Below are 11,888 nucleotides of genomic sequence, written 5' to 3' on the forward strand. Positions count from 1 at the left end.
ATCAGGAATCTTGTGTCCAACATTAATTTGTCCCAATTTCATGTTCATGGACCACCGTGAAACTCAGTCTGTATTAGTGGTTGATTGGATCACCCCATACATTCTGTTACTCGGCGCTTCCTAATGGAAAAAGTGTGCATCAAGATTAATCTTTACTACATAAAGCATAAGATGCAAGTCAATAGTTCAGCTAGGGCTTCTTTTCACAATCAAGGGGTGCCCTATATGTCAGAATTACAGATCACTGTTCGAGAAAAGAGGGAAGGGAACAGGACTGAGTTCATATACATATAAGTAGGTTTAAGAAACCGCAAATGGTACGTTCATGGGGGGATCTCACCCCTCTGTGGACTCTTACCCTATTCCTAGAAGTTGGTTAGTCACCAAAGTCCATGCATTAGTGAATCCCTTCTTGAACATGGAATATTCTGAAATCTTGCTGACTGCATGATCTGTACCTTATTGATATTTTAAAAAAAAAGGATAGCTAGAAAAAGGCCTGCATAATACAGAAGCATGGTTTGTATGATTAATAGCCCAATCTGAAGATTTTCCAAACAATTGGATTGTCTGCATTAATAAATTACCACATTAGAAGTAGGATGCAGAAAGATATTTTTTTTAACAGAAAATATTGATTCCTTGGCATATATATTTTTCTGAAGATCTCTTTCTGGAACTTCTAGTCGATTTATTGTTGTTTGTCTTTGTGGCAGGGGTTTGCATGCCTTCAAGGTGGTATCTGTTTGTCTAGCATGGGCAGGCCAGTTTCTTTTGAGAGAGCCGTTGGTTGGAAGGTGTTGAATGAGGAAGAAAATGCTCACTGTGTTTGTTTCTTGTTCGTCAACTGGTCTTTTGGTTGAACTTACATATCCAATTAGGTGGGGTGGACACACAATAGTGAACTCCTGAATGACACAGCGTTTGTTTAGAGTAAGCTACCTTTTGTCTTTTTAAGATTGGGCTTGATGCTTTAACGGTCTGTTTACTAGCTCACTGGTACTCATTTTCTTGTCTTGGAACACCTTGGTACCTCTATATTTCTCCATTGCATGCTTTGCCTTTTCAAGTTTATCAGTTTATTTTCTGAAATTTACAGTATTGTCCATCATGTTTGGTGCATTAGTCAAATTATCTGTTGATTATGAAACTCCAATTAAAACTTGGAGTTTGTATGGCAATAGGCTGGTTGGCTGTAACTGGCACCATTTGTTATGATTGATCTCGTTTATCCAACCTCATATGAGTTGCCAAACTGACTGTCTTTACTAATCTGGTTTAGATCGTCTAATACTTGCTCTCTCTCTTGAGTTTCCCAAGTTGGACTTCCAATCTTTGGTACACCTGTTCGCAGAGTTGCAAGTAGGAAATATTATTGAAGTCCACAGGATTTGGTGATAGTGTGTTCAATTCGCTGGCATCTTTTTCTCTCAACATCATATTAGATCATCTAGTCAACCTCGGAGTGCTGAATCCTTGAATGGGATGAAATTGTGGTCTATTCAGTCCCCAACCCCTTATCAGGTCTGCACACGGGATGGTAACAAAGTACTTAAGCAGATATGGTGTTTTTGAGCAGTAGAAATATATGGTGATGGTGTCATGCAGGTCGAAGTAATTTAGTGAGATGGCACAGTTTATTCATCCAGTCTATTCAGTCTTTGGGTGACCATCAGACAAATCTATTATTGGCTGTTAGCCTGTTACTCACATTGCCGGTTTCTTCCTTCTTGTTTACCAAATGAAGGAGAAACCTGACATTGAAGATTGAAGACATGTGGGAGATTGAATCTACCCATTGCTAAGTCGATTCAATCAACCCATTGAAGATGGAAGACAGGCCAGCAACACTACAATCAATCAATTTCTGTTTCTCTATTTTTCAGTTACTTTATCCTGCTACTGTTTGATCTACATCTTCAAGTTGTCTTTGTAGAGAATTCGATTCATAGTTTGTTCTCCGATATCATATGGTCCATTACCACAATATCCTGGTCTCCATAACAATCCAGAATTCCTCATAAATTCCCCAAGTTCTGTTTTCAGTTTTCCTGAGTTTTTTGCTACTGTTTTCAATCTAGTCTGACATACCTAAAGCCTTTTTCTGTTAATTTCTGTTCTGCACAACTGCTGCCATATTTTCTGTCCAAATTCCTGGTAGAGTTTTATCCTATTAGGATTTTGGATTTCTACATTACAAGGCTAATGTGGAATAGCAGCTTATAGTTTGTGTAGCTAACGTCAAGTAGTTGTGGTAGTTGTGAGTTGTGACAAGGCTTTTGTATTAGGAAATTTTTATAGATATCGAAGAAACAGAAGCTGCGGGAATAAAAATTCCCTGCAGATATTAAAGGAACTGGGGGAGAGAGAGAGAGAGAGAGAGTTGCAGCAACAAGCAACATTCTTTTTCCTATAAGAACGAGACCCTGCCAGCATAGGGACCAATGGGAGTGCATACCACCCCATGTCCATGGAGGGTGGGGTGGTTATTTTGCCAACCTTATGTCGGGGTATAGGGGCAAGCGACCAAGCAGCGTTCTTTTTCCCACAAATAAATTATGGGAAAGACCATCTAAAAGATTCATCGGTATAAGCTTCATTCAAGAGATGCTTGTGGGTGCTGGTGCCGCTACACATGCGTTCCTTGCTCCCACTGCCTATGTGTGCGTAGGCTACATTGCTGCCGCTGCCCACGGCTCATTCCCTGTGTGCGCAGCTGTTAGTTTCTGTGCATGTATGCGCTCGTATTGCTGGCTGCAAGTTTACAACTTTAATTAATTTTTTTTATTAAGGTTATGGAGGAAGAAGATGGGTGAAGGGATTTCTCCTTTCCATCCATATTCTTATTCAACCTTTTATTTGGTTATTTTTAAAACCCATTTATTATTAGATTTAATCTAATATTTGCAATTCCTAAAATTGCCCCTTAGTATTTAATTATTGCTTTAAATTGAAATTAGCAATTTTATGAGTTAGCATTTCCTCTCCCCCCCGCCCACCCTACTCATGATGTTGACCATTGACTCGCTTCATTAGATAGAGCATGGTCGATCTCCGCCCATGGGCCTAGTGTAATTATGTGTATGCATGTTTCTTGGGATGGAGATCAGAATTGAGGTTTATAGCTGTTGCGTCAAGAAACCTCCGGTGGACCATTCAACTCATTCTTTTATTGATTTATTCTATGTAATCTCATATCACATGTGAGATTACATAGAATAAAGATCTTGTAAATATGGTAGTTCATATCGCAAGTGAATCCTGAGTCCTGATCATATCCAAAGACTTTCAAAATGAAGAGAATCCAATCTTGAGTGTCCATAAAAAGGAGGACTCTCAAGATAGGTTGATAATCAGATATTGGTCTGCAAATTCACAATTCTGATAATAATTTAACATGCATTCATGGTTGTTGATAATGGACAATTCTCTCAAATTGCAAAAATGGGAAGTAACGTATAATAGAAACGTTACCTTCAAGTGGAAATGATCATAAAACTTCCAATTTTAGCAACCACAAAGAACTGCCTTTTTTGGCCCACCTTGATTAGTGGTGTCTTATGTGATATATAGTGTGATTTCATGAAAAGCAACGCAGTGAGAGCATAGATGGTTTTGCTTTAATGCCAACATTGAAGGAGATTTATAAGGACATGTGGTGAACATGTGTTATGGGACCGACACATCTGCATAGATAGATGAATTTATGCAGGATTGTACTTCCCTTTCTTCTTTTATTTTTTTGGTATAAGGTTGCACTAGCAGATGATGATGAAGAGTTGAACCCAGTTGATGAAGAGGTACCTTAAAGTCTAGAGATCATGTTTATAAGCTAGGGGAAAATACTAGAATCTATGAGTCCACTAGACTAATCATGAGTCAAGTTAATCTCTTATTAGGGGGTCCACAGATAGATCCAAATTAAAGAACCCTAAACCCAAGATATTGGCACCTAATGAAACTTCACCACCGACTTTGTTTTTTGATTTAGACTTTTAGATCACTATAAGTTTAGGTTTCGTTATCAAAGCTTTATTCTGGATAACAAGTTGAAAGGGATGTGTTCATAACTGTATGTACCTTCTTTCACATTCTTTCAAACCCCAAATTCCATGAATGATTCAGACTAATCTTCTGAAGGCCCTATGATCATAACTCATAAGGGTATTTGATAATGATATAATACCTAAATATAGCCACCCAATGGTGTCACACCATGTCATCATAGTCAGGATTGCTCTGGCGAATATAAGCCCATGATCATAAGGGTATTTGATAATGATATAATACCTAAATATAGCCACCCAATGGTGTCACACCATGTCATCATAGTCAGGATTGCTCTGGCGAATATAAGCCCATCGAGTCATACCCACACATGCTCCAGCCAGGAGATTGATTATAAAATGGCATAATCCACCACGTGGGAGGTGGATTAATGCACTCCAAACTTATCGCTAACAGTTAGTGACACACTTCTATAAGGAAACTAAAAGAGGAGCACCCACGGTTCCTACTAATCAGGAGCCATTCCCCCAAGGGGATTCCATGATTGACTCTCCTACCATGGATGGAACACTCCATCAATGGGACTCTCCATAATCGCCTCTACCTACAACCTACACTATATATATTCAGGTATAAAGCATAACAGGGGGACTTGGACTACTATCCTTTTATCTGTTGCTAGAGAAATCTAACCTAAGCATCGGAGAGTCCCCGCTGGAGAAGACCGGTCTGTTCTTCTGTGCCTTTGTGCAGAGAATAGCTTGACTGACTCCCTGACTAAGAGGGCACTGTCGGTAATCGATACGACAGCTTGATTCAATTCCGATCCATAATTGCAACAAATGTGTTATGCTGCTTCCATGAGCTTTTCACGTTAATCATGAATAAAGCTTTGTTCTACCAACCAAGGATCAGTCAAAACTATATACACTACCAGACAAGAATTCTTTTCCTCATGTCCACTATAACTATAAAACATTATCCCCTCTCAAGCCCCTCTTTTAACCAAGCATACCGTGAATGGTGTGTGGATGATGGGTAGGTGTTTTTTTTTTGACTGAGATCCATTACAATGGCATATGCACGTGTACAAGGTTACTCTATCTCAATGCAGAACAGGTAAATATGTCTCAAACTAGAGATGCATAAGTGAGTGATAATTGTTATTAGATTTACAAAGTGGAAGGAGAGAATGCCAAAAGACACCAAAACACCTTTTTACCCTCTTTCTACTTTCAAAAGATGAGAGAAAGTGAAGGAGCTTTATTGAACAGAAGAGAGAGAGAGAGAGAGAGAGAGAGAAGCCAAATTAATACCCTTTTTGCATGGTCTCCTAGGAATAAATATGATTCAATCCATTGAGACTTTCAATGTCCAACACAATCAAATCTCTGCCAGCAAAACTGAGCTGGTTTTGCTTCTTATATTGTCAACTAGTATGTGTTGTATCCAACTCCACTAAATGACTCAACTTTGGAAACGGAATCTTCTATCTGCTAAGCCCATCAATTGTATGTGAGCAGAAAGTAAAAGAGAAAAAAAAGGGTTTTCTACTTCTCGTTATCACCATTATTGCTTAGAAGGAATAGTGGGAAAGCAACTCAAAGCATCATCATTAGAACATACAAGGAGAAGTGGGTCACGAGAAAGATTGTGTTAGGCTAGGCCTTGTTGGAAAGCTCCCCCCATCTCGCAATTTTCTTCTTGAACTCTTAGTGCTTAAACCATGCAAGTAGTGATTAAGACTAGATTCGTTTCAAACCATTTTTTGGATTTCGTTTGTTTATTTTGACCTTCTTGGTCGGCTCACTCACTGTAAAGGACTAATCTTGTGTTTGTCGAGACTTTTAGATGTATAACGGAAGGATCGATAAAGTGACAAAGCAAGGAAGAGAGCAAAGACGAGGATAACTAAGGGAATGAATGAGCTTTGTCACATGAAGCTATTATATATGAAAGCCACCAAGAAGGATGGAATAAAGGGTATCCATTTGCCTATTAAATTAGAAATAGTGACCATCTTTGCACATTGTGTTTGGCTCAAATAGTAGAACAAATATAATAAAAGGGAGAATTGACTTTGGTGCACTATGGTCTTGCGAGTTAGGGGGGGTTACAATCAGATCGACAAGCTAGGAAACCATTTTCACATACTTGGTTTCAAACCCTTTTGACTGATTTTCTAGGTTTTTTAAGGTTTGACTGATTTTCTAGGCCTTTTAAGGTATGTTTGGTTGGTAAAAAATGAACAAAAAGAAAAAGAAAAACTTAATAAGACAAAAGTAATTATGATATTAAAAACATTCCAAATTGTTATTTTTTGTTGGAACTTTCTTGAGTGTGATCCATTTATTTTTTTTTTGTTTTTTTTTTCAAGTCTGTTTGGGGTTATATTCTCAGAAAATGTTGGTCTGTACATTTATAAAATTATCCTTCATTTTGACAAGGGATGGAGGTGGATTCTAAAATCTTTCAACGTTAAAATCACTTGTGACACTCTTGTAAGTTGATTTTTAGTGCAATGATTCGTCATATCTGATAGAACAAAATAAAAGAAGGTGGATTTCTCTCTCGTATTCAATTGATTAAATCTAGGATTCCATTACTTTTGAAATAAGAAATAAAATTCTTCATAGGTGACCTGTGGCCAGTTTTATTTTGCTAGAAAGATCAATTATATTAAAGCCAAAAAAAAAATGTGATACAAAGAAAAAGTGGAAAAAACTGGCCACAAAGACCATACACAAAAGCTGGCCTCATTTGTTTGGTTGTTTTAGTTTCCTGTAAGTTTTGTTGAAGCCCTTTTGATGATTGTTTTGTTTTCTTTTGATAAGATCATAACTTTGACCAGCCTTTGCAGCTTTTTTTTTTTATGAAAGAAAAGAAAATTTCTATTGTTTTGTTTTTTTTTTTATGCCTGATGCCAGGGTCGGGTTGATCATGATGGCTAACACCCACATGCCCAACAACCAAGTCTAAACTTGTGGGTTGACGAAGCACTAGCCACAGGTCAAACAATATCAATGTGTACAATCAAAACAGGGTTCATCAATTAGGTTGATGAGTGGCAACCAAAACCCACAGTTAGTGGGTCAGCATTGGATCGGGTCAAGAACTTATCTAACCCTTATATATAGCATGTGAAATAGAAGCTTCAGGCGATTCATGATTAATTGTGGCCCTCCTCACTGCCCAATGACTTATTAATCATCAAAAGCTGCTTCCTTCCTTTGTATTTGTTTCTTTTTTTAACATTTCAGCATTTCATGTTTGTTGCTAGATTCCCTCAATCAGAAACACCCTCCGACAATGAGGCAGTCATATCATTAATGCGCCTAAGATATTAGGTCTGATCTCTTCCAAGACGATTCAAGACGATTGACCTAACTTAATCGGCTGTAACAACTCACCACCTGTTCAGTCGTAATACAAATTGATCCGAGCTATAGAAAGAGCAATATCCGATAGAGGTAGTTAGGTAGATATTTATATTTATTACTCTTATTGTATTTCAGACTTATTTATCAATTGTCCGATTCTGACTTTATCATCGAAGTTACTAAGAGTTAACCTCGAGTTCATCTGATCATTCCCTATCTCTTCTACAGGTCATCCACCTCAGTAAGTTCATAATTAAGCGGCAACAGGTACTAAGAGGAAAAACTATAATTCCATATAAATGGCATTCGGTTATTCACATTTTTACAATCATCATTAGTATGTTGACATAAAACTAAACAAAACATTAACACTCATGTAAGACCTTACATTTTATGAGGGTTACAACAAAAAATGAAAAGAAAATAAAAACCAAAAACTCGAAACTACATAATTGCTGAGAATTTCAGATCTGAAATGCAAGAACTTGACCTAGTTGCACACTCTAGGATCATCAATGCATCGTTAGCGCATGGTCTGGCCGCTGGATTTGTCGCGGTGCATTGCAAGGCTAGATTCATCATCTCAACGATCTCATTTCCATGCTTGGATTCGCATTCCTTGATTGCAGGATCAATCCACGTGTTGAGATGACAATCAGAATAACAGAATCGGGCCCACTCGACTATGCCATGGTGCACACCGTGTTCTGTGTCCGCCGGGTTCTTCCCGGTTAGGATTTCGATTAAAAAGACTCCGAAACTGTAAATATCACTCTTGTCGGTGATATCCTTTTTGTTCCATATCTCTGCACCCAAAAATATGTTTTGTACTTTCAGTTTCAGTCCCTCAAAGCGTGCTCTCTCCTTTACTTTGCAAGAAAATACATACAAGGCTCGACAAAAAACATTTCATTAAATCCAAGGGCATTTGAGTCAGTCTAACTAAAATATTATGTAAAATTTTTAAGGAAAGTTCCCCAATTTCTAAAGCAAGGCCAGTGTGGGTGTGGCCACACGCATGGAAAAGATCCCAAATGGGGTCCACCTGCGTCGAGGGTCCCAACAATCATGGTTCCATGGTGCAAATTGAGCATAGGGTCGGACTTTCTTTTGTCACTGTTGGGTGCTGACTACTGTAGGTATAGGGTAGCCTCAGTCATTGTTAAAAGACTAAACTACCCTCCAACTGTTTTCCCAAGCACAGAGGCATGCGTACCTGGTGCAACGGAGGCTGACGGGAGGAAACTCTTGCAGTCACTACCGACTAACTCCGGAAGACAAGGTCGTAGGCGTGGCTCGTCTTTTCTGTCAACGATCACTTCTTCCGGCGAAATATTTCCGATCAGAAAATTCGGCGAACGACAGTGAACAAACTGAAGAGCCTTTGCGATCCGAATCGTCATTTTCTGACGACGTTCCCAGCTTAAACCACCGAGAACATCTCTCATGCTGTTCCCTTCGATGAACTCGTACAAGAGAAACCCACCCCTTTCCGACCTGCAACTCCCTATTAATTGTACTACATTCGGATGTCGAAGCTTTCCCAGTTTCATCACTTCCACCCAGAAATTTGACGGATTAGTGTTATCATTTATCTCCTCAACAATGAATTGTAAATCATTCACCGCAGATTTCCCTCTGTATAAAGTTCCTTCACTTCCTCTGGAAACTGCATTCTCTTCCTTCATAGACAGTAAGATATCATCGATCGTGACGGCATTTGAGAGACTTGAATTGAAGAACTGCAACTCCCACGTCTCATCCTCATGGTCAACCTTTTTGACCTGTTCTCCATTTCTATGTCGCATGAACGCCACTATAGAAAGAGAAAGCGCCAATACCACCAGAACAACTGAAAACGAAGTGACGAGAAGCCACCAAACAGGCTTCCACGCCGTTCTGCATGGAGGTAAACCAGCTGTAGCTTCGACACTGCAGAGATTATTGCCGGTGACAGCACTCGAGTTGATAGCCAAGAATGCTCCGGTGGATGGAAGCTTCCCGTGTAAATTATTATGAGAGATGTTCACTTGGAGCAGAGAATCCACTTTCCCTAAAGCCGCCGGTATTTCTCCGGATAACTGGTTTTCCGACAAGTCGAGGTCACCCAGAACCGGCATTTCAGAGAGAGAAACTGGAATTGATCCACTGAGCTGATTTCCGCTGAAGTCTAAACTTACCAGCTTATTGCAGGAAGATAATTCATTGGGGATAACACCGTTAAGTTGGTTCTTGCTGAGCTTCAACTGCACTAGCTCCGATAGGTCGCCGAACCTCAGAGGAATACTTCCTGAAAAGCGGTTTTCCGATAAGTCTAAGCTCTCGAGATTGTGGCTACCGAATGACTCCGGCAAGTTTCCGATGAATTTGTTCCTCGCTAAATCCAGCATCTGAAGAGAAGGCATGTCCCACCTCCGCTGATCAATCCTACCGTTCAGGCTGTTTCCGGAAATATCAAGATAGTAGACTAGTGGCAATTTCGTGAATTCCTGCGACAATTCACCGATCAGGAGGTTGTTCTGGATACGGACTCTCTGTAAGCTTCGGCATCGGCTTAAGCTCTCAGGGATTCTTCCTTGGAGGAAGTTGGAGAAGAGGATAAGCTTAAAGAGACGATTCGAATTGCAGAGACTCTCTGGAATTTTGCCTGTAAGCTTATTCGTCGAAAGGTCCAGTACAGTAAGATTGTTCCATCTTCCGAGGTTCTTTGGAATATCGCCGGATAATTTGTTCGACCAGAGCTGCAGAATTTGGAGTCGAGGTAGTGAAGCCAAGGCTTCTGGAATCTTCCCAGCCAAATTGTTGGAGAAGAGATTGAGGATTTCCAAGTTTTGCAGTTGCCTTACACGGTCAGGGATCGGTCCGGAGAGATAGTTGTCGCTTAGGTCAAACGAAATCAGTTTTCTCAAATCAAAGATTGATCGAGGAATCGAACCAGTAAGTCTATTCTGATAAAGGAAGAGATAATGAAGATCAGTGAGGTTTCCGAGTGAAGACGGGATTTCCCCTAAGAGATTGTTGTAGACCAGATTAAGATGATTCAAAGATGTCAATTCACCGATTTCTTTTGGTATTTCACCTGAAAGGTTATTATAGCCCAAGTAAATCCACTTCAGACTCTTCATTTGGCCCAACTCCTTCGGAATTTCACCTACTAACTGGTTCGAAGCTAACGTCAGATACTGCAACTCTGCGAGGTTCGATATGGAATTAGGAATTTTTCCTTTCAAGACATTTCCACCGAGATCAAGAACTTTAAGACCAGTAAATAGTCTGATTTCCGCCCGAATTTCGCCGGAGAGCATGTTGTTCGATAGATCTAACGTCTCAAGTCCAGAGATCCAACCATGAGGAATCGGACCGGTGAAGTTATTGTTGCTGAGATTGAGGTGTCGAAGTGAGGAACTAGAAAAGGTTTCTGACGGAATTTCTCCGGAGAATTCATTGTTTGAGAGATCGATGGTTACTATTGACGGCAGCAGGAAAAGAGAGGGAGAAAGTTCGCCGGAGATGTTCTTTCCGGAAAGTTCAATAGCGCTAACATGTGAGGAGTTGACGCACGTGAAACCGTACCAGTTGCAGAAAGCAACGGTGGAATTGGAACTCCAGTCAGTGAGAAACCGAAATGGATCGCTTATGGAAGCTTTGAATGATAAGAGAAGTTCGAGTTCCTTTCCACTTATTACAACGTTAAAGCTGAAAAGTAATGAGAAAAAGAGCAAAACACAGACACAGGTTTGGCCTCCTACTTTCTCCATCAATTCTTCGAGATCTGTACCACATGCATGAAGAGATTCAGAATCTGAAAATAAAAGTGTTCTAATAATCTCGTTTGGTAGTATAATTTAGTGAAACTTACTTTATTTATGTAACCAAAACTACGTCAGGCGATGCTGGTACCGTTCTTGATCAAGCTCACCGATACACTGAACCTGTCATCAACGATGTTTAGAATACTTGAGAAAGAATTCTTGCAGAAGTTAAAAAAACATAAAAATGCCAAGAATCGTAAACAAAAAAAAGAAAAATCTCAGCTATTTTAGATTTTTTGTAGAGAATATTAAATGCCAAACAAGATGGAACGCGTGATTACGTACCTAAATCGCATCATTTCTCCTTCTAAAAGGGAGAATTCTGCAGAGAAATAAACTTGTATTGGAAGAGAAGATTTGATTAGGAAGACAGAAAAAGAGAGATCAGAGAGAGAGAGAGTAGTAGCAGCGAATGAAGTAATGTTAGGGTTGAGGGAGAGGAAGAGAAAGAACGTTGTTTAAATAGAAGAGGAGCAAAAAGCTGTGGAAGTGGCCCCCGTTTTAAGGGGATTTACGAGATTGCACCCTTAACATCCTTTCAAAAGTTTGAATCCAAAACGGTTGAAAGGCAAACGGAAGAGAATTTGCAAAAGCTTTGCTTCTGTCAGTTATTACCAAATTGCTCTTTGGATTGACCGATTGGGATGGGGACAAGAACTTTTCTATAACCGTTAAGAGCTTTCAAACC

General features: G+C 39.6%; 2 protein-coding genes across 2 annotated transcripts in view; one reads left to right on the forward strand and one right to left on the reverse strand.

Moving 5' to 3' along the window:
* Window positions 1-1,089, forward strand: part of LOC122668042 (homeobox-leucine zipper protein ATHB-15-like) — a 72,838-nt gene extending 71,749 nt beyond the window's left edge. Inside the window, exon 18 of the mRNA XM_043864575.1 lies at window positions 717-1,089. Coding sequence (XP_043720510.1) covers window positions 717-863 — 147 coding nt within the window. The 3' untranslated portion in view covers window positions 864-1,089. The remainder of the gene's footprint in view (window positions 1-716) is intronic.
* Window positions 1,090-7,788: 6,699 nt separating this feature from the next.
* Window positions 7,789-11,165, reverse strand: LOC122670097 (leucine-rich repeat receptor-like serine/threonine-protein kinase SKM1). Its single transcript, XM_043867063.1, has 2 exons — window positions 8,605-11,165; window positions 7,789-8,194 (listed from the first exon to the last, which is right to left on the reverse strand). The coding sequence occupies exons 1-2, from the start codon at window positions 11,144-11,146 to the stop codon at window positions 7,833-7,835; spliced, it is 2,904 nt and encodes a 967-aa protein (XP_043722998.1). The 5' UTR covers window positions 11,147-11,165; the 3' UTR covers window positions 7,789-7,832.
* Window positions 11,166-11,888: the final 723 nt, after the last annotated feature.

Source organism: Telopea speciosissima, chromosome 7 (assembly GCF_018873765.1).
Source record: "Telopea speciosissima isolate NSW1024214 ecotype Mountain lineage chromosome 7, Tspe_v1, whole genome shotgun sequence".
Taxonomy (NCBI): Eukaryota; Viridiplantae; Streptophyta; class Magnoliopsida; order Proteales; family Proteaceae; genus Telopea; species Telopea speciosissima.